Source organism: Vombatus ursinus, unplaced genomic scaffold, assembly GCF_900497805.2.
Source record: "Vombatus ursinus unplaced genomic scaffold, bare-nosed wombat genome assembly UNPS02011334.1, whole genome shotgun sequence".
Classification (NCBI taxonomy): domain Eukaryota; kingdom Metazoa; phylum Chordata; class Mammalia; order Diprotodontia; family Vombatidae; genus Vombatus; species Vombatus ursinus.
The window spans coordinates 7,043,208-7,062,740 of NW_020951112.1; the positions used below are offsets into that span (position 1 = coordinate 7,043,208).

General features: G+C 39.2%; 1 protein-coding gene across 1 annotated transcript in view; it reads right to left on the reverse strand.

Annotated features, from left to right (window-relative positions):
* NEDD1 (neural precursor cell expressed, developmentally down-regulated 1) overlaps positions 1–19,533 on the reverse strand; it is a 63,881-nt gene that overhangs the window by 43,457 nt on the left and 891 nt on the right. The window contains exons 2-5 of the mRNA XM_027855865.1: positions 16,585–16,728; positions 12,012–12,106; positions 6,329–6,445; positions 4,153–4,293 (exon numbers count right to left, since the gene is read on the reverse strand). Of these exons, the coding sequence (XP_027711666.1) occupies positions 4,153–4,293; positions 6,329–6,445; positions 12,012–12,106; positions 16,585–16,720 (489 nt within the window). The 5' untranslated portion in view covers positions 16,721–16,728. The remainder of the gene's footprint in view (positions 1–4,152; positions 4,294–6,328; positions 6,446–12,011; positions 12,107–16,584; positions 16,729–19,533) is intronic.

The following is a 19,533-nucleotide window of genomic DNA, read 5'->3' on the forward strand; positions in this document are numbered from 1 at the left end:
ACTTGGCCCTCACTGCTTCAATCCTCTTGCTTTGAGCTAACTAATTCCCTCTCGCACTCGGCCCCCCTTCATGACTCCAACTCCCCTTCTTCCTAGCAAAGGACCTTCACTCCTACATTACTAAGAAAATTAAGGTCATTCTACATGAATCAAAGCTTCCTCTTTACCTGACACTTGAAAACCTACCATATTATACCCCATTCTCTCCTTTGCTCCAGCTCCTGAGAAACAGGTGGCCTTGTTCCTCACCTCTACCTGGGCCCTTGGTCCCATCTACTATATCCTCTAGGAGCTTAGCCCCACAATTATGCCCTCTCATCTTCAATCTTTCCTTATCTATAAGCATTTATTAAACACCTACCATGTGCCAGGCACTGTGCTAAGCACTTAACAAAAATTATCTCATTTGGTTCTCACAATAACCCTACAAGGTAGGTGCTATTACTATTATCCCCATTTTACAGTTGAGGAAACTGAAACAAACAGGTTAAGTGACTTGCCCGTGGTCACACAGCTAATAAGTAATTGGGGTTGGATTTGAACTCAGGGCTTCCTGAGCCCAGCACTCTATCCACTGCCTCACAACTACTAGCTCCTTTCCTCCTGCTGACTAACATAACCAAGTCTTCAAATTCTTTGCAAACCTTCATTTGAACCTGCTATCCCCTCATGCTATCATTTCATATGATTTCCTCCCTTTCACAGCCAAAATCCTAGAAAAAGCTATTTATACTTGTCTTCACCTTCTCCTCTCCCACTCGTGCCTCAATCCTTTGCAACTTGGCTTCAAACCCCACCATTTACATGAAATGGCTCTCTCCAAGTTTACCAATAATTTCTTGACTTCTCAATCAAATGATATTTTCTCCATCCTTATCATCCATGACTTCTCTGCAGCTTCTGACATTGTTAACCACCTGCTCCCTCCTCCGGCACACTCTTTCCTCCAAGAGCTCCCAAGACGCTGCTCTTCTCATTGTCCCCATAGACACTGGACGATTCCTTCTGTGTCCTAAAGAACTCTTCCCCTCCCCTCTCCAGGTGCTCTCCCCTTCAGGGATGTCAGCAACAATTAGGGGCTTTTCTGGCAAATGAATCCCAAACATACATGTCCAGCTCCACTCCGTCTCCTCAACCCTAGTCAGGTACCATCCACTGCCTGCTAGGCAGTTCTGCAGAGATATCCGATCACTAACACAAATCCACGAATTCAAAACAGAATCCACCCTGTTCCTCTACACCAAGCCCTTCTCCAAACTTCCCTATCTCTCTCAAGAGCACCGCCATTCTAGCAGCCACCTATGTTTACAACCTCAGATACAAAACTGATGTTCTCCCTGTACCGATAAGTTGCCAACACTTGTCACTCGCATTGGCACAATCTCTTGAGTGTCTGTTCCTTTCTCTCCACTCCCAATTCCAACCCCCTTATTTCAGGCCCTCATTTCTGAACCATTTTAAGAGGTTTCTAATGGGTCCACCTACCTCCTGTTTCTCCCCTTTCCAACCCATCCTTCCCACAGCTGCCAATTCAATCTTAAAACACTGATAAGAGCAGGTCATTTCCGGCTCAAAATTCTTCAGTAGCTCCCTCCTACCTCTGGAATAAGACAGAAACTCCTCAACTTGGCATTCAAGGCCTTTTGCAACCTGGTGCTCACCTCCCTTTCCAGACTTATTGAATATGACTTCTCATAACATTCTCTGCATGTGAGCCAACCTGTCTCACTCACTTTTTCACGTACTTTCATTTTCCACTTGTGGCTACACTCCTTTAGAGTTCTCTATCAGAAGCCCAGGAACCTTGTCACCCTGAGAGACTCAAGAACTCAGCCCTCAGCCCTCATCAGCGCCCTCAGCCCTGGAGGGCTGAGCCAAGGAGCTCTTCCCCAAACCTCCACAAAGGCCTTCTCCAGCCCACCACTTCAGAACCCCTTTGGGAGTGGTCTTCCCCCATTAGACTGTAAGCTTCTTCAGAGCAGAGTCCATCATTCTTTTTCATGTTTGTAATAATCAGCACTTAGCACAGTGCCTGGCACATAGTAGGAGCTTAATAAAAGTTGCCACTACACCTTTGCACAGGCTTCCCCACCTTTCACTGCAGGTACCACTATGGTAAGGTAAGGTAAGGTACTAAGTGAAGCCTCTCCTCATCTCCTCAATTGCTAGAGGTTGCTCTGTCCTCAAGTTAACTTATATTTACACACCTGTAAATATACATGTAACAACAGCTCCCCTGGTTTCACTGCCCACGTGCCTTTCTTGGTACAATTAAGCTTCTTTAGGACAAGGATTATTTCATTTTTGACCCTGGATCCTTAGTACCTAGTACACAGTACCACAGTGAGCAGGCACTGAATTAAATCTCTATTAGACTGAATGAATGACATCAGGTCTTGAACCTTTCCTGATTCTTCTGCCACACCACTGCCAAGCTGATTTCTTTATATGTGCACCTGGTCATATCACTCTTCTGATCAAAGCCTTCTCTTCCTCTTGCCCACTGATGAATGAATGAAAAGCATGCATTAAGTACTTATTATGTACAAAGTATGGGGTTAAGCACTGAGGATACAAAGAGAAAGGAAGACAAGCCTTGCTCTCATCTCAAGCAACTCACCATCTAATGATCAATGTTCAAACTTATTTCCCTGGAAAGGAGGAATCTAAGAGTGCACAATCTGAAGCCACCATGCCTTTTGATCTTTACCTCATAGTAACCCCACTGCTCTGGGCTGGCCAAAAAGTAGCATTCTGTCTCCATCAACAGCCTGTGTCTTAGAGTTCATACTTCCCTCTAGCCCAGAATTTCCAGGTGCTCCTATCACCTTCAAGCCCCCAGAGCCATCTGCATACCTTGAGGCAGTGTGTCAGGAGGACTTCAGTGCAGGAAAAACATTCTACTTTGTGACTAACCTTCTACACAAAAAAGCGTATTCCCTAGGGACTAAAAATCCACCTTATCTACCACTAATTACACGACCTTGGGCCAGTCTTTGATCTTCTCTTAGCCTCAGTTTCTTCATCTGTAAAATAACTAGATGACTTCTAAGATCACTTTTGCTTCTCACATTTTACGATCCTATGATGTGTGAATCCTCCATAATACTAGGATGGTGCTGTTGGGCCTAAGTGCACATCTCATGCTATATTGTCCACATAAGGCAGTAACTGCAAAGCAAACAACAACAAAAAATCCCACAACATTTTAATGCAACTATACGAATATGGCAAAGCACCATTTAAAGAACTTTAGCCACCATACATCATAAAAGGTAAATGCATTTTTATGAAGAACTTGAAGAAAACCCTTTTGGTAAAGGTCTGGCTTTTCCAGCAAATAAAAAAAAAACTATAGTCTGAAAAAAAGTGTTTAGCACAGAAACAATCTTTTCCTTTATGTAAAAATATCCTTGATGTTCCAACATTAGCCTGGTTAAGTTTTGCTATTTGTTAAGTTACCTTTTGTTTTGTAAACAAAAAGAAGAATAAAAAACTTTATTATCTACCAATAAGATGTATTAAAAATGTTAGTAAATATGAATACCTATCTTTCCCTGTTCCTGCACATGAAGTACAAGTGTTTTCTGAACTATAACAGAAATACTATATAAAACCTTCAGATCAAGGGACAGGATTTATAGAGCAATGCCACCTGCTGATGCCCAGGACACTGATATGCTTATACTCAAACAGACAAAATAGAATAATATTAACTGTATCTTCTGGCAGCTAAGGCTCTTGGATAGAGTACTGGGTCTGAAATCAGGAAGACTCATCTTCCTAGGTGTGTGACCCTGGGCAAGTCACTTAACTCTGTCTGTCTCAGTTTCCTCATCTGTAAAATGTGCTAGAGAAGGAAATGGCAAATCACCCCAGTATCTTTGCCAAGAAAACCGCACAAGGAGTCACAAAGAGTCAGACACAACTGAAAAATGACTGAACAAAAAATCCCACATATTTATATAGATTATCTGTATGATTAGTCATTTGAACATTATTAAGCATTACTACTTTTAAAATAAGAAATATAAAATGTTTCAAAACAGGTTGAAAAACCAATTTCAACCAACAAACTCTGGCTTGCCTTCACCATTTAAAATGCAATAATCCAAAATTGAAATAAAAGTTTAATTAACGCCCATACTATACCTGGCCATTACCATGACCAAAGGGAGTACTGGATAAATTGGTAGTTAGGCTGTGCAAAATAATTTCACCACTTATAGATCCAGAAGCAATGTAGCAATCATTCCAATTAAACGATACACAAGTTACTTCATTTTTATGATCCTGAAAGAGATAAATTAAAACACAATGCCTAAAATTTGTTTTAACAGCCTATTTGATTGTTACATTACTTTTTTTGTCAATCTAAGACTGTTTTCATTTTAGCATGTCCTTCTATCTAAAAATTATATAAGGCTAGTGTGATCTCTATACAGCAATGAGTATTCTTTGGATGTGGGGGCGGGGGGGGAGAAGCAGGGTTAGGAGAAAGGGAATACTTAATAACAAACCATGGGGATTGTCTATTTCCTTCATTTCAGGAAAAAGTTAGGGCTGGACAGAGAGAGGTGATAATTTGGCACCAGAGATCTTTCATGATACAAAACCAGCTCGCTCTCAGATAGCTAGTAATGATCTGATTAGCATTAATATGAAAGATAAAAGCCATTACTCTATTTTTCTATAACAATAGCCAACAAGCATTTTTTAAGCACCATAAGGCAGGAACAGTGCTGGGTGCTATAGATACAAAGATAAAAATGAAACACTCCCTTCCCTCAAGGAGTTTATGTTCTACTGAGGCAGACAACATGTACATAGATAAGTAAACAGAGTGGAAAGAGTGGCTCTAGCAGCTAGGAAGATGAAGCTAGGCCTCATGTAACCTACCAGTATCTAATTCAAAAAGGTTTTCTGAGCATCTTATAAGGCTCAATGTTCTTTTTCCTTTTCTAAATCAAATGAATAGCTGTTACTTCAAATAGGCAATAACTGTAAGGGGAGGGGAGAGGAAGGAAAGGAAGTGGGGCTACTGTTTTAATATTTTAATATTTAATAATTGTTTTTAATGTACAATGCAAATATCTTTTATTTAAGAAAAACACTAATATTTTCCTTATTTCAAATGTAGAAACTAAAGCACAATAGTTATGTGACTTGCCTAAAAACCTGGGCATATAAAGTAATAGAACTGAGGATATAAACCTAATTTCTTTTCAATTCAGGGAATGCTCTCCCATTCTCTCTCCTCTCCAATAAATGTATATATCTAAATATGGTTTTATTTTATCACATCCACTTTTTTTTTTCTTTTTTTGGGTAAGGCAACTGGGGTTAAATGACTTGCCCAGAGTCACACAGCTGGTGTGGCTCCAGGGCTGGTGTTCTCTCTTAGCTGCCCCACATCACTTCCACATTAAAGAAAACCTATATCTCCCTTTAAGGAAGAGCTCGTTAACTTTCCATTTACCTGTCAGACACAGATTGTAAAAAGTTGATCATCTTCCAATCTCAGCTAACAGGCATCTTCCCCCAAAAGGTGCTAACTACAAAAGTAGTTCTAGTATTACAGGTATTTTGAAGGATATGATTAAAGCTGACAGAAAATCATTCATCTTTTTGCAATGTTCATTTCTCTAACTATACTGAACTGACTCAATGACATCAAGGTCAATAAGGTTTTCATCTGCCTCACTTCCAAGATGGAATGACCATTATAAAAATTTACTCATAGGTATTCACATAGATTTTAGTCAATTTTAGAAACTGAAAACAAAGAAAAATACATTCCACGTTGTTGTTGTTTTTAATGTAAAAAACAAATAACAACAACCCAGCAGCAGGAGACTATTTTAGAGGACCTGAGTCAAATTCCTGATTCTGATGATTTGCAGGGTCCAATAACAACTGTTATTGCTATTCCCTCTCTCATTTATCTGAGAGCTCTTTCTTTTCTTTTTTATTAATGTGGTAGTGATACCAAATAATGCTTTAATAAAAAATGATGAGGTGGTTCATTTTATTAAAAAAAAAAGAAGTTTCTATTTTTGGGTTAAAACAGACAGACAAGAAAAAAGGCTTAAATGCAACAGTAATTTATAACTTTCAAGAAAAAGCATATAAGAAAAGGAGGTTTGTGTCTAGAGGATTTAATAATATCTATTTTTTACTGAGTCTCACAAAATCTGAAGCATCTTACTTTTAGATTGAATGCTAAAAATTCTTAGAAAGCAAAACTTGGTTAGTACAGCAAACAGAAAAAAACGCCACAATTTTTCTGAGAATTCTAGTCGGTAAACCAACATAAAAAATTTCTTACCTTAAGGGATCGATGAAGTCTCTTTGATTTTAAATCCCAAATATTAACAGTGTTATCAAGGCCTCCGCTAACCAGATACATAGACGTAGAGTTTAAGTTTATACATGTCTGCTTTTGCTATAAAAAAAAAATTGCAAAACTCAATGTAGTGCACACACATAAATTCAAACTACAAAAAATTAACATGTAATTAAATAACTGTATTCCTCGTAAATTAATCCAATTTCAAATTTTGGGGGGGAGGTGGGAGGGGGAAGGGGGAATCTGTTCAGTAAACCAAGAACATCTGCTCAAGATTTTGGCTATTAGATCTCAAACGCATCCTACATTACACAGGACTTCTCTACTCAACCACTTAAGAGTCCGTCAGGCTCCAGCTCCATCTTCCTAGCTCTACTTTACAGCATGAATACAATGCAGGGGCAGTACAGGTGATCCCAACAGCTCATCATGTGTTTCATTTATGCCAAACTGACATGCTCAAGAATATAATTTCAATGGATAACTAAGCATTATGATGTATCAAATATTAATGATCCAGCAGACCTCAGAGATTTTCAGCTATGCCTTCTTCTTAGGGCATTCTGACATTTCAATGACCTACAGGTCAGAGCCAAGCCAGGGAACCAGGCAGAGCCTCCCACTGAATTACGCCTACACACTATGTTCTTAAAATCTTGTCATGAAAGAGGTTTCTTTCACTTACAATATAATGGAAAATGGAACTCCTTTTTAGTCAATAGACCATTTTTGTTAATCCAACTTATTTTAACATTACAGATAGTTATCTATTTATAAACACTGACTCCTTTTCCACCCAGCAACAGAATCCTTCTATGGCAACTTAGGAAACCTTCTCCTAAGAAAACTTCTACTCTGCCCCGTCCCTCCATGCCCAGCATCTTGCTACCAGAGGTGCCAAGGTCAAGCCTCCCTGCATAGGAGTTCTCTTACTACACCTCAGGAATTGCACAGCCTTCCCCACTGCTGGCCTCAGGGCTCAAGACCCATAGACACTTATTTCAAAAGGCTTTTTGTGTGCTAGCTGGGGAGCCTGACCACCATTTATAATAGCTAAAGGGAAATACAATTTGAGTTTCAAACAACCAACTTACTAGTGAACCTTTGGAATAAAACCCTTTTCTACATTGGAGAGTACCTTACAGAGTTGAGTTGTTTTGTTTGTTTGTTTTAGGAAATCCACAAGCTCTTGAGCTTGGTTAGGAAATGTCAATGTCTCCATGAGCACCCTTCAATTGCCTTTGACTATAATAATCAAACACTGATGGGCCTATAAAGATTTTCATAAGAGTTGCATTCCATTCATTCTAACCTATCAGAAAAGCCTTGAAGATGAACTGAAATCACTCCCTCAATGGATAGGAAAGGGCTTACCACCAAAAGGTTCATCTCTGAAGAGTCTAATGGCAGGTACAGAAAGCTCCTCAAATATCAAGCTATTTAAAGGATTTTCAGATCAACATCTTCTAATTTAGATGCAACAGCAGAATTATATAGATGCTTGACCAAAAAGGAGGCATAAAGGAAAGCAACTGAGATTCTAGTCACATAAAATGGAGGTGGCCAGGCAGCTTCTCTCAGAGGTCTTATTTGGTCTTTGCCAACCATATTTGCCATCAGGGTCATTAGCCTGTTAGTTCATCAGCCTATTATATGAAGCAAAAAGGCACAGTGGAAAGAAGGGCCAAAGAAGCACAAGACCTGAGTTCTAATCCCAGTTCCAATTCTTATTAGCCACATGACCTTGAGTAAGTCACTGAGAAAACTGAGGCTCAGGTACCTCAAGTGTAAAAAGGGGAAAACAACCAACTTGTACCATCTGTTTCCCAAGGACATTTGAGGATCCAACGAGGAATTATACAGAAAACCTTTCTCAACTGTGAAGTGCTCTACAGACAGCAGGTATTAATTACTCTGTTATTCTTCCACTCAGATCCTCCTCCAATTCCTCACCATGCAACAAGGATGGCTCTAGGTCCTCTACTATTGTGCGAGAGGAACACAAACAGATCCCACTAAACTGGAAGGTCTCTGAGAAAAGGTCCAGTAAGAAAGGTGCTGCCCAAAGACCCACCTGGTTTAAGATCAGAAAGGCTCATGATGTTGTCCACAAAGAGACAGGTTTTTTGGGCTCTGTAATTCTTGAACAGAAGTCTGTTAAGGTATGGAAGGGTTGCAGCATTAGGTGGAAAAAATATCCACAGCAAAGAAATTATGGGTCCTTAAAGCATTTACCTTGCTAAAATTCTCAAATTACATTAGAGCAAGCATAAATTTTACTAAGCACAAATGTTCTTATAGACTGATGGTCTGAAGAAAAGCTCTCTATTTACTTACAAATATATTCAGCCAACTTTGCATGATTAGGACTTTGATCTTCACAGTACAAATTAAGTTTCTTTCTTTGCCATAATTCTATGATCTCTGCAAGTTAGATCTACAATAAAGTGTTCTGGAAGTCAGACAGCTTAACCTCCAAGAGGCCATGCTTTTCACCTAAAATTATTCCAGCAGCCTGGCATTAACTGGAAAGGTGTTTTAGTTTTCTGTTCAAAATAGTCACTGGTTACAGAACTCATAAACCTCTAGAGCTACAGAATACCTGTTGTCATTTATTTGCAAGTGCTATTCAAAGAAGTCACTTCATTCTAAACAAAACAGTAAGATTAGTACCAAGACTAATCCTAATTTCTCTCTCTTTCCCTCTCTCCTCCCAACTCTCTCTCTGTCTGTCTCTCTGTCTCTTGTCTCTCTCTCTTTTGGAGAGCTACAATCAGACCCCTCATATTAACAGTTAGAAATTTAACTTTAAGGAAAAGACAGGCAAAGGCTTAGAAGACTCACATCTTTAGATTTCAGTTGTCTTAAAAATCTCTAACTAACCTGTAAGGCACAGTAAAAAAATCCATCTTTACAAGTTAACTTATCCTGAGGAACAGAGAAGAGTTGTTTTGATGTTAAGGTTTCATTAATATGACTAAGAAACATAAGTAATGGATTTTTTAGAATTGAGATCTTGTACTCCCAAGATTTTTCAAGCAATGGGCATATTTTTTGATGCAAAAATAAAGCAGGTGTTAAATAAGTCCATGTTACAAGAATATTTAACAGAACATATAAAAATATTTAATATTTTCAATATTAGTTTATCTTTTAAAAGATATTGTCTTTGAATATTTGCTTAAGTTTAGTGCTTTAGTTGATTCAAAATTTTCAAACATTTACCCATGTAGATGAGGCAGAGTAACTAGCTATAAATGAATCATCTGCCTCCGAATCTCATTCCAACATTTATCTGGCACCTGCTCAATGTTATGCACTGTGCTAGGCAACAGGAAAGCTACAAAGATAAACATAAAGACCCTGCCCTCAAGCCATTTATAATCTATGAGGTATCTCTTACACCTACGTGAACAAACATGATACAAATGAGAATATAAGTGCATAAGAGGGCCCAGAGCTGCAGCATAAATGAGGGGAAATCATTATCAGTTGCAGTAGACCAAAGAAGGCTTCACAGAGAAAGTGGTACTTCAAGTCGCCCTTGGAGAATAATCCCGATTTCAAAAAGATGGACGAGAAGGGTATTCCAGGCTCTTTCCGAAGAGCTAAGGGTAGAAAGGCAGGAAAACATAAAACATCCAATATGTAGTAAGTAGTCCAATTTAGTTGGAACAGAGTCCACAAAGAGAAGCAGTCTGAGACAGGTTGGAACCAAATTACAGATAGCTTTGAAAGCCACGCTAGGTGTTTTCAATTTTATCCAGGAGGCCATTCTAGGTAACGGAAATGGGATCAGATGCCTATTAAGAAGGGAAGGCAGACTACTTGTTCAGGACAAATGGAATGCAGGGCCATTTGAAACAAGGAAGCCAGTTAGGAGGCTACTACTGTAGCCCAGTTGAGAGGCAATAAGGGCCTACAGCATGGTGCTGGTCAATGGAAACATAAAGAAAGAAAGAAGTCAAGAAATACAGAGAAGGTTGATCCTAATAGCAATAACAACAACAATAATAGCTAACATTCATATCACCTTTACTATATGCCAAGTACTTTACAGCTGTTATTTCATTTGATCCTTACAACAACCCTGGGAGGGAGGTGCTATCATAATCCCCTTTTTACAGATGAAGAAAATGAGGCAAACAGATGTAAAGTGACTTGCCCAGGGTCACCCAGCTAGTAAGTATCTGAAGCCAGATCTGAACTCAGGTCTTCCCGACTGAAGGCCCAGTGCTCTATCCCCTGAACCACCTAGCTTTCTACTAACGGGACTAATGGTACCTTATTTGTACCTCTCATTGGTATTTCGCTCTATTCTATATACCAGTCTTATCTCCCATGCTTGATAATAACCTTTGCAGCAGGGTGCTTTATAATGTACTATTCAACCCTATGGAAATGCCTGAAGGACATCAAAGTTAAGTGACTGGCCCAGGGTCACCCAGGTTTTACGTATCAAAGGCAGGATGTAAAACTTAAGTCTTTCCAACTCTAAGTTCAGCTCTTCTAATTCCAAGCCACACTTGCTTCTAGTTGGCACTTAACTAATGTTTGATGAATGAATCATTGGGATCCAATGGTACAGAAATGGCAGAGATACCATATAATCGAGCATGTTAATTGACTATGGCCCCCCAAAAGTTCTCTCCCAAACCAGTGATGATGTATTTTATACCTCCCAGCAGCTGAGATCTCTCTCTATTGCTTCTAGTTATCTCTGCTTTTATAGGGGAGATTTCTCCCACATTTAATCAACTTCTGGCACAGGTGGCTAAGAATATGGATTAGTGTTTTCCCTACCTATCAGCCTAACCAGCCTATTGTTTACCACAAAGGAGAGGAGAAAAAATGCTGATTAACCTCTAAGCCGAACTGGATTATACCCTCTGAGACAGAATTCTGAACGGATTAAACTGTTTATCCCACTGGCTACGGATTGTGGTAATTCCAAGGGTTTTAAAATAGATATAACAATGCTCTAAAGACAGTAACAATAAAACTAAGCAAGGCAGTATTATCTTAAAAGTATATTCTATAATCCAAACAAAATCAGGAAGAAACAAGATACCTCAACTAACAAATCTCTTTGGGATACTGCTCTTTTTAACAAAGCTGGGCTGAGCATAAAGGCAGGTTCAATCTTCCCAGCACTACATTCAAGGTGATGATAGCAGTGGAAAAGGTAGTTAGTACCAGTTGAGGTAAGGCCCCTGGGAGATGAACCAGGGCCAAAAGGAGGGATGAATCCCCACAGCTAGGACTGTTCTGATCATCTGGGCGTCAGACTGGTCCTAGCCGCACTCAGCCTCCTAAAACAGTCACTGAGCAGCACAGAAAGTCATGGGGCCAGTGTTCCTCAAACGGAAAAAGTAAGATGTCTCAATTAGACAAAGGGAACGCAAGCCCTAGAATAATACATCACCATACCTTCTATAGTGATTCTCCTTTCTGGTAGGAAGCTAAAAAGGAAGCTTGTTATTATGGAATATTCTCTTTGCTAAGAGGTATTACATTGTAGCATATTTTTGTATTTAACATATAGTTCTTAATGAATGATAAACTTTTTGATAAACTATCTTTGTAATTAGGTACAAGTGCCACATATTATCAGGGAATGAAGCAAGATAAGGACCAAAGGAAAAAACTCAGGAATACTCACCCCTTCCGCCAGCTCTAAAAGTGGAACTGGTTTACACTTGCAACTGGAAATGACTATTTTATCACCACTGGCAGATGCAGTCACCAAAAAATTATCTAAATGAACAGTTATGGAACACCAAACAGTACATGAAAATCTACTCAAAGTTCATTTGTAACTAAATAGTTTTAGAGCAGAAGCAAAAGCTTGAAAGAGAAAGAGCTACTGTATTAAATTTGGAAGAATGTTAAAAGAAATATATTAAGAACTGGTAGACTGCTGCTTTTTAAAGTTGTCTCAGTAAACACTATCACTTCTGGTTGTACTAGCACTTGAAAGCATTTATAAATGTATTTCTCTAGTCTGCCTTCTTTTTTAAAGGGCAAGTCAGCATTTCAAATTTTATCTCTCAAATATCACAGTAAGCTCAAAAGCCATAGCAGCTATTATCAATACATCTCATCTATGAATTTGGGCTCAAGACAGATCCTGGCCTCCTGGCTGTCCCACGAACAAGATGCTCCATCTCTCTGCTCTGGGCATTCCCTTTGGCTGTCCCCCATACCTGGAATGCTCTCCCTCCTCCATGCTCTGACTACTAACCTCTCTGGCTTTTAAGTCCCAACTAAAATTCCACCTTCTACAGGAAGCCTTCCCCAGCCCCTCTTATTTCTAGTGCCTTCCTTCCATTAAACATTTCGTACTGATTCTGCAGATAGCTTGCTTTGTAGATATTTGTTTGCAAGTTATCTCCCCCATTAGAGTGTAAGCTCCTTGAAGGCAGGGACTATCTTTTGCCTCTTTTTTCACTACATTCCGGCTCTTAGCACAGTGCCTGGCACATAGCAAGCACTTTATAAATGTCTGCTGATTGATCGTCACATGCCAATTAACAGAATAAAGCATTCTCAACTATATCATCCTATTTTTCCCCCATCAGAAAGATTAAATAAATCCAAACTACTTCTCAGTTCTCTGCTAAAAATTTGAAGATAAATAATCTGGTACAGAATATGAGAAGGATGGTAATGACAGTAAACATAATGTTAAAACAACTCAATTTTAATATGAGGAAGAACCACTAAATCTTTCTTGTTTTAGAAGGAGGGCAGGCAATTGGTGTTAAGTGACTTGCCCAGGGTCACAAAGCTAGTTAAATGTCTGAGGTTGGATTTGAATTCAGGTCTTCCTGACTCTAGGCTGGTTGCTCTATCTTCTGCAACACCTAGCTGACCCTACTAAATCTTTCTTACAAAATGGAATAAGAAATAAATAATGCAAAAAACAATTGAGTTAAGCATTTCTTTAATCTCAAGTAACAAAAATTATAAAATCTGAACTGTAACTAAGAATGAGAATTTTACTTTGCTTGCAAGCAGTAAGTGAAAGTCTTATAAGCTTAGAAACATTTTTCTTTCTTTGTTTTTTTTTTGTTTTTGTGGATTTTCACAGACTATGTCTAGATCAGGGGTGGGGAACCTGAGGCCTCGATTTGTTCTGTGAAGTTTGGATTCAGTCAAAGGGCAGCACTTGAGGACCTAGAGGACCATGTGTGGCCTTGAGGCCGTAGGTTCCCCATCTCTGGTCTAGATGAAACTAAGAGGGAGAACAAGTTTTTTTGTACTCTAGAAATCCAAATTGTATTACTGGGAGATAATTTTCATATTCATTCACATAATGATGTGCATAAAATAATTAAGATTCTGCCATTACTTTGTGATTTACTTATGCAGTTAGAATAAAGAAAATATTTTTTTCTTGAATGAACAGGTAGTATTTTTATTTTTGGCTAAATGTTACATTACTGGAAAGATTGCTTTTTTCCTCCCTTACCTTCCATTCTTTTATCCCAAACTTTCCCACGGAAAAAAATAGAAAGGATAACTAAAAGAAGGTCACATATGTGTGTGTATAAGTATTCATGTGTGTGTATACACACACATATATACATGCACCCATGCACGTAAAAGACATTTTTCCTTTCTTACTTTCAGAAGTCAATAAAAACAGTATGATTGGAGTGACAAAGCCTTAGGTGGAAATCTTGGACTCAGACACTCACTAGTTGCATGGCCAAGTCATTCAGCCAGCCTTTATTTCATTCACAAAACAAGAGGCTTAAACCCAATGGCCTTGAAAGTCTCTTCCAGCTGCAAATTTATGTTCCAATTAACAAGGAAAATAATTCTAACCTATCTGGCAAGACCAGTCTAGAGTGTCTTCACAGAATAATGCATTTACTGTATATGTGAGATCTTCTGACACCCGATGTAGCAACACAGAAAAAAGGGATTTTTCTGACAAAATTAAACAAATTAATAACTAATTCTTAGAAAGTACTGAATTCATGAAAAATACTAGTCTTCACTGGAAGTTTAAAAAAAGAGTTCAAAAGCCTCATAGAATGAATTAAATTTTCTTAATCTAGTTAAGATTCTACTTCTGTAATATAGTATCTTCAGAAAAGTTCTAGTGTAGTTTTAACAACTAATAACTTAGGTTAGCTTTAATAGAAACCAATGAGTTGTAGCAGTATTTAAAAGACAAGGATGTTAAAGTTTAGGATAACTGTGTCACAGAAGCGTAGACACTGTATTCTTATTTCAGTCTTCCTGACAAACAACAAATGGCTACTATAGACAAGAAGATACAGTGTCTGATGGCTGGAGAAATTTAAATCCAAGCAAAATTCATGCTTTAGGAAATCACAGCTTATTTCCATTATCCTTACGATCAAGGTATTAAGATTAAAGGTTACAAAGAGGGCTTCATAAAGCTCTTCTAAATGCCTTAGACATTCTAACAAATAAACTCTTAGTACTGGGATTTTGTTCCAGGAAAATCAACTGTTGAATTTTAGCTTCTCCGCAGGAAACTGTATTTTCAAAATCCTTGTTGCCGTAATTAAGTAAAGGAGGGAATAAAATTCTTTATTTAAAAGCTTCACTCTTCATTTTACCTTGCCCATGCATAATAGTGGTGTGGCAGAAAGAACAATGGATTAGGAAGCAAACTGGGTCTCTAGTCCCAACTCTACCATTACCTTTGGCAAAGCCTTTTCTGGGTCTCATTTTGCTCATCTGTAAAATGAAGTTTAATAAATCAGGGAACAACTAACCAAACTGTGACTTGTGGACAGAATGAAATGTTAGTGTACCACAAGAAACAATGAATAGAAAGATTTCAGTGATGCATGGGAAGACTCATCTGGACTGATGCAGAGTGAAGTCAGTAGAATCAGAAAAACAATACACACAAAGGACTGTAATAGTATAAATGCAAAGGACAAACAAACAAAACCAGAATGTTATGTAATTAAAATGACCAAGCTTAGTCATGGAGAAAAATATATGAAAAACATATGAAACATGAATGCATACGTGTGTGTACAACTATATAGATAGATAGATATATTTATACACATTCACTCACACACACACACATACCCTCCTCCCTTTCTATTTTGCAGTAGTGGAAGACTACGGGTGTGGAACATTATATATACTGTCAACTTCGGTGGTATGTCAGTTTAGTTCTGCTTTTTTTAACCTGTCTTTTTTTATTCATTACTAAAAGGAATGGTTCTCTCAATAGATAAAAATGTATTCAGAAATGAAGGTGATTTAAAAAAAAAAACAAAAGTTATCAATAAAAATTCAAAGAATAAAATGAAGGAATTGGGACTCAATGATCTTTAAGGTCCCTTCTATTGCTAAACATTCTGATACTCTGATTCTAATTATTTCTCCTAATACAAAGGAGATAAATCGTGTGAATTTAGAACCCTGACAGACAAGTTCAAGCTGGTGCTTTGCACCATTTTAAGAGATGAGGTTACTAATCTTCAGCCAAGATAGAAAAGAAAGGAAAAGTTCTAAACACAGCAGGAGGTTGGAATAACCGGGCAACGTTCCACCTCTTCCAGAGTCAAACCTTTATCATGTGCCTTCACTAATTTGTTTAAAATGCTGCCAATTTCCACACAAGATAAATCCCAGTTTCAAGGGGCTTTAGATGATCTAGTCCTACTCCCTGTTGAAAGTATAATTCTCCTTTTCAAGTTTTTTAGGGGGCAGTTCTACCTGTTAGTAAGTTCTTCTTAAACCAAAACTTGTCTCGATACAACTTCTATCCATTGGTCCTAACTGTCGACTCTAGGGCCAAGCAGAGTGAGACTAACACCTCTTGAACACAACAACCCTTTAAATATATATAGTTACCATATTCTCCTTCTAAATTAGGGGTCTAGAAGTGGGGGGGAAGGGGGGGAATTACATCTTTATTTTCACTAGCTTCTAACTGAAAGAAACATTTCCTTTAATTGTGAAAATAGGCAACAAGTATTATTACAAGGAGAAATTCTCTTGCTAAAGGGGAATCATGACACGTGAAAAAGGTTAAGAAACCCTGTTTTAAACTATCTCTTCTCTAGGCTAAACCATCCTTTGTGCTTTAAGTTGACCTCATTTATCCTCAACCCTCTCCATTCCCTCAGAGTAGGTGAATTGTTTTAAAGTACCTGACTCTACATTTCAAATGATTTCTGCAAAACAACCTCAAATATAATCCAAGGCTCTTATGAAGAAAAGGATACTATTGCTACTCCAGCACAAAGAGCTGACTCCAAGGGATGACGAATGAGGATTGAACTGCTCCACCATCGCCATAGAGGAGGAGTCCCATATTTTAATATCATCCCCCGATGAGGCAAATCTGATGCTTTCTTGCATGACTGCACCTACAAAAATGGGAAGCAATGTACAAAAATCATGTTGAAATGAAGCAGTAGATGTGAACCAAATGATTGTTTCCCCTCCATAAAAGCACAACGACAATCAGATCCCACTTATCCCGAAAATCTCAACTATATGGAATACAATAGAATACCAGTAAGCCATCATCATCATTACACCGCCTAACATTTGCTTAGAGTTTTATGATTTGCAGAGTGCTATCACATAAAGTGTCTCTGAGGTAGCAATGGGAATTATATCCTAATGTCATGGAAAATGAAACTGAAGGTCTAAAAGGTTGTGACTCAATAAGGCACAGCCCTAGCAGAAGAATGTCTAGGAGAATGCCATAGGCTTTAGAGCCCAGGCCATCATGACTCCCATCAAGCGCTCCCCCCACTATGCCACACTACCACCTCAGGCCACTGAGGCTAAAAAGGCACAGAAGGCAATGCACCAAAGCTCAGCCTGTGACTAACTCACACAAAAGAACTTACCTATTCTTTTTTTATCATACATACCTCATGTCTACATGTCTCAGACCTGGGACTCACAGGCTCACATAGTCAGAGTGGACCTCTGAGGCCAAGCCCAACACAGTGTAAGCTTCTTGAAGGCAGGGACCGTTTTTCCATTTTATCTCTGTTTCCCTAGGAGACCGCACATAATAGGCCCTTCACAAATGAGAGTCAAATGGAACCTGTAACTAAGTGGGAATGACCTCTAAGATCCTAGCAGTCACACTGCGTATGCCTGAGTCATTCCACTGGCAGTGGCCTAATGTCAATGTCTGCTTTCTGTACTTGCTTCTTCATCTCAAAATACAGACGTTGGTCTAGATGATTTCTAAGGTCTCTTAGACCTCTGGAACCCAAGATTCTGAGTCTCCCCAAGGACAAGGACCATGTCCTCTTTCAAGCTTTGGACCATGGCACTTAGCAAAGGACCCAATACATATTAATCATTATTGAACTGAACATCTATTAGAAGGTCACCTCCACTAAAGTCCTAGTTTGATGTCTCCTGTTTGGAAGCAACTCTGGGTTCTTTAGTTCAATGATTCAATCAAGACTTCTCAAACATCCACTCTTTGCAAGGAACTGTAAACACCAAGAGAAATAAAGTCAAAGGAGCTAGCTTCCACTGGGGGAGGGATGACACCAGTGGAGGACTGGAGCCAGCTCAAACCAGCTAGCCATTGTTAAATTCTCATTGGGAACATTTGTACCTTGGAAATTTCCAAACATTACAAATCTGGGTTTGATTTATTGCTTTAATTGTCTGGACTTAAGAAAGTGATAATGAAAATTAATAATGGAGATTAAACTTTAAAGGTTGTTACAAGTACATTGAAGAGGGGGAGACATTTGTTAGAGAGGGAGCCGCTTGTTAAACATTTACCAGCACATCACTGGGTGATATACAAATACAATATACTAATAAATACAAAACAAAGTTATGCAAATTTAAAGACAAGAAAAAACACGGGGGGGGGGGGGGAAGAGGAAGGATGCTGGAAAGGACTTCTATAGCAGGTGGAACCCAGGCTGTGTAGGCTTGGGGACCAACCATCCCTGCTAAGTTAGGGAGGCAGCAGAGGCAAGTTTGTGAGGGGGATCATATAAAGGTTGCTGCCGTGGAGCACAAGCCTTGGCTGAGTTCTACCAAGAGGGAAAGGCTTCATTTGGCCCCACATTCCTGAAGCTCAGTTACTAAATTATGCAAGGCTTGTGATTCAATTCAACAAATTTGAATGAGGATGCCTCCAGTATCCCACTACGTGCTAGGCACCAGGGAATATGAAGATGAAATCATCCCAGTTCTAGAAGAACTTCCCATGAAAACACTTATCTCTGAAATATCCAAAATCCAATCTCCTGGAGAAATGCTGAGTAGTGATAAAGAGGAAGCCTCTGATATGGGAAGACTGCCTCTGGTGCATACTAGCTGTGAGACTAGAGATGAGCCAATCAACCTTTCAGTACCCCCAAGTAACTACCTAAAGACAACTTTAGCAACTCCCTACAGATGAAATCACAGGATCAAGATCCAGAGTTGTACGGGAGCTTAGAGGCCATCTAGTACAATCCTCTCATTTTATAAATGGGGAAACTGAGGCCCAGAGAGGTTCAGTTACTCCTGGGAGGTTAGAATAGTGCTGGGCCTGGAGTCATGAAGATCTGAGTTTAAATCCAACCTTATTCCCTTTGTGACCTTAGGCACAAGTCAATTAATCTCCCAGGGACCAAGTTCCCTCATTTCTAAAATGAGGGGATTGGCCTAGATGGTTCCAGCTCTCCATCTATGAACCTAGGATTCTGGCAAGTCATTTAACTTCCACGGTCCTAAGCGACCGCATCTGCTAAATGAGGGAAACCCACGCCTGGAATGCTCTCCCTATCTTCCCTGGCCTCCCTCAAGTCCCCACCTTCTACAGGAAGCCTTTCCTGATCCCGGGCAATGCTGGTGCCTTCCCTCGGGGAGGATCTCCAGCTTATCCAGTCTAGAGTTGTTTGGGTAGAGTTATTGCTCATTAGATGCTGAGCTCCTTATGAACAGGGAAGGTTTTGTGCCTGAATCTGCTGCCCCAGCACTCAGCACAGCACCCGGCAGAGAAGATGCTCTCTATAAATGTTACCTATCACTATTCATAGCCCAACACCCAGCACATAGTAGGCAGAATAAGTCCTAGTTATCATTATTTCCATGCTTAGCTGACTGCCCGGCACATAGTAGGTGTTCCACGTAATGTTAGCTATTACTATTATTATCCTCTCTGCTTAGCCCAGTGCCCAGCACATGGTAGGCTA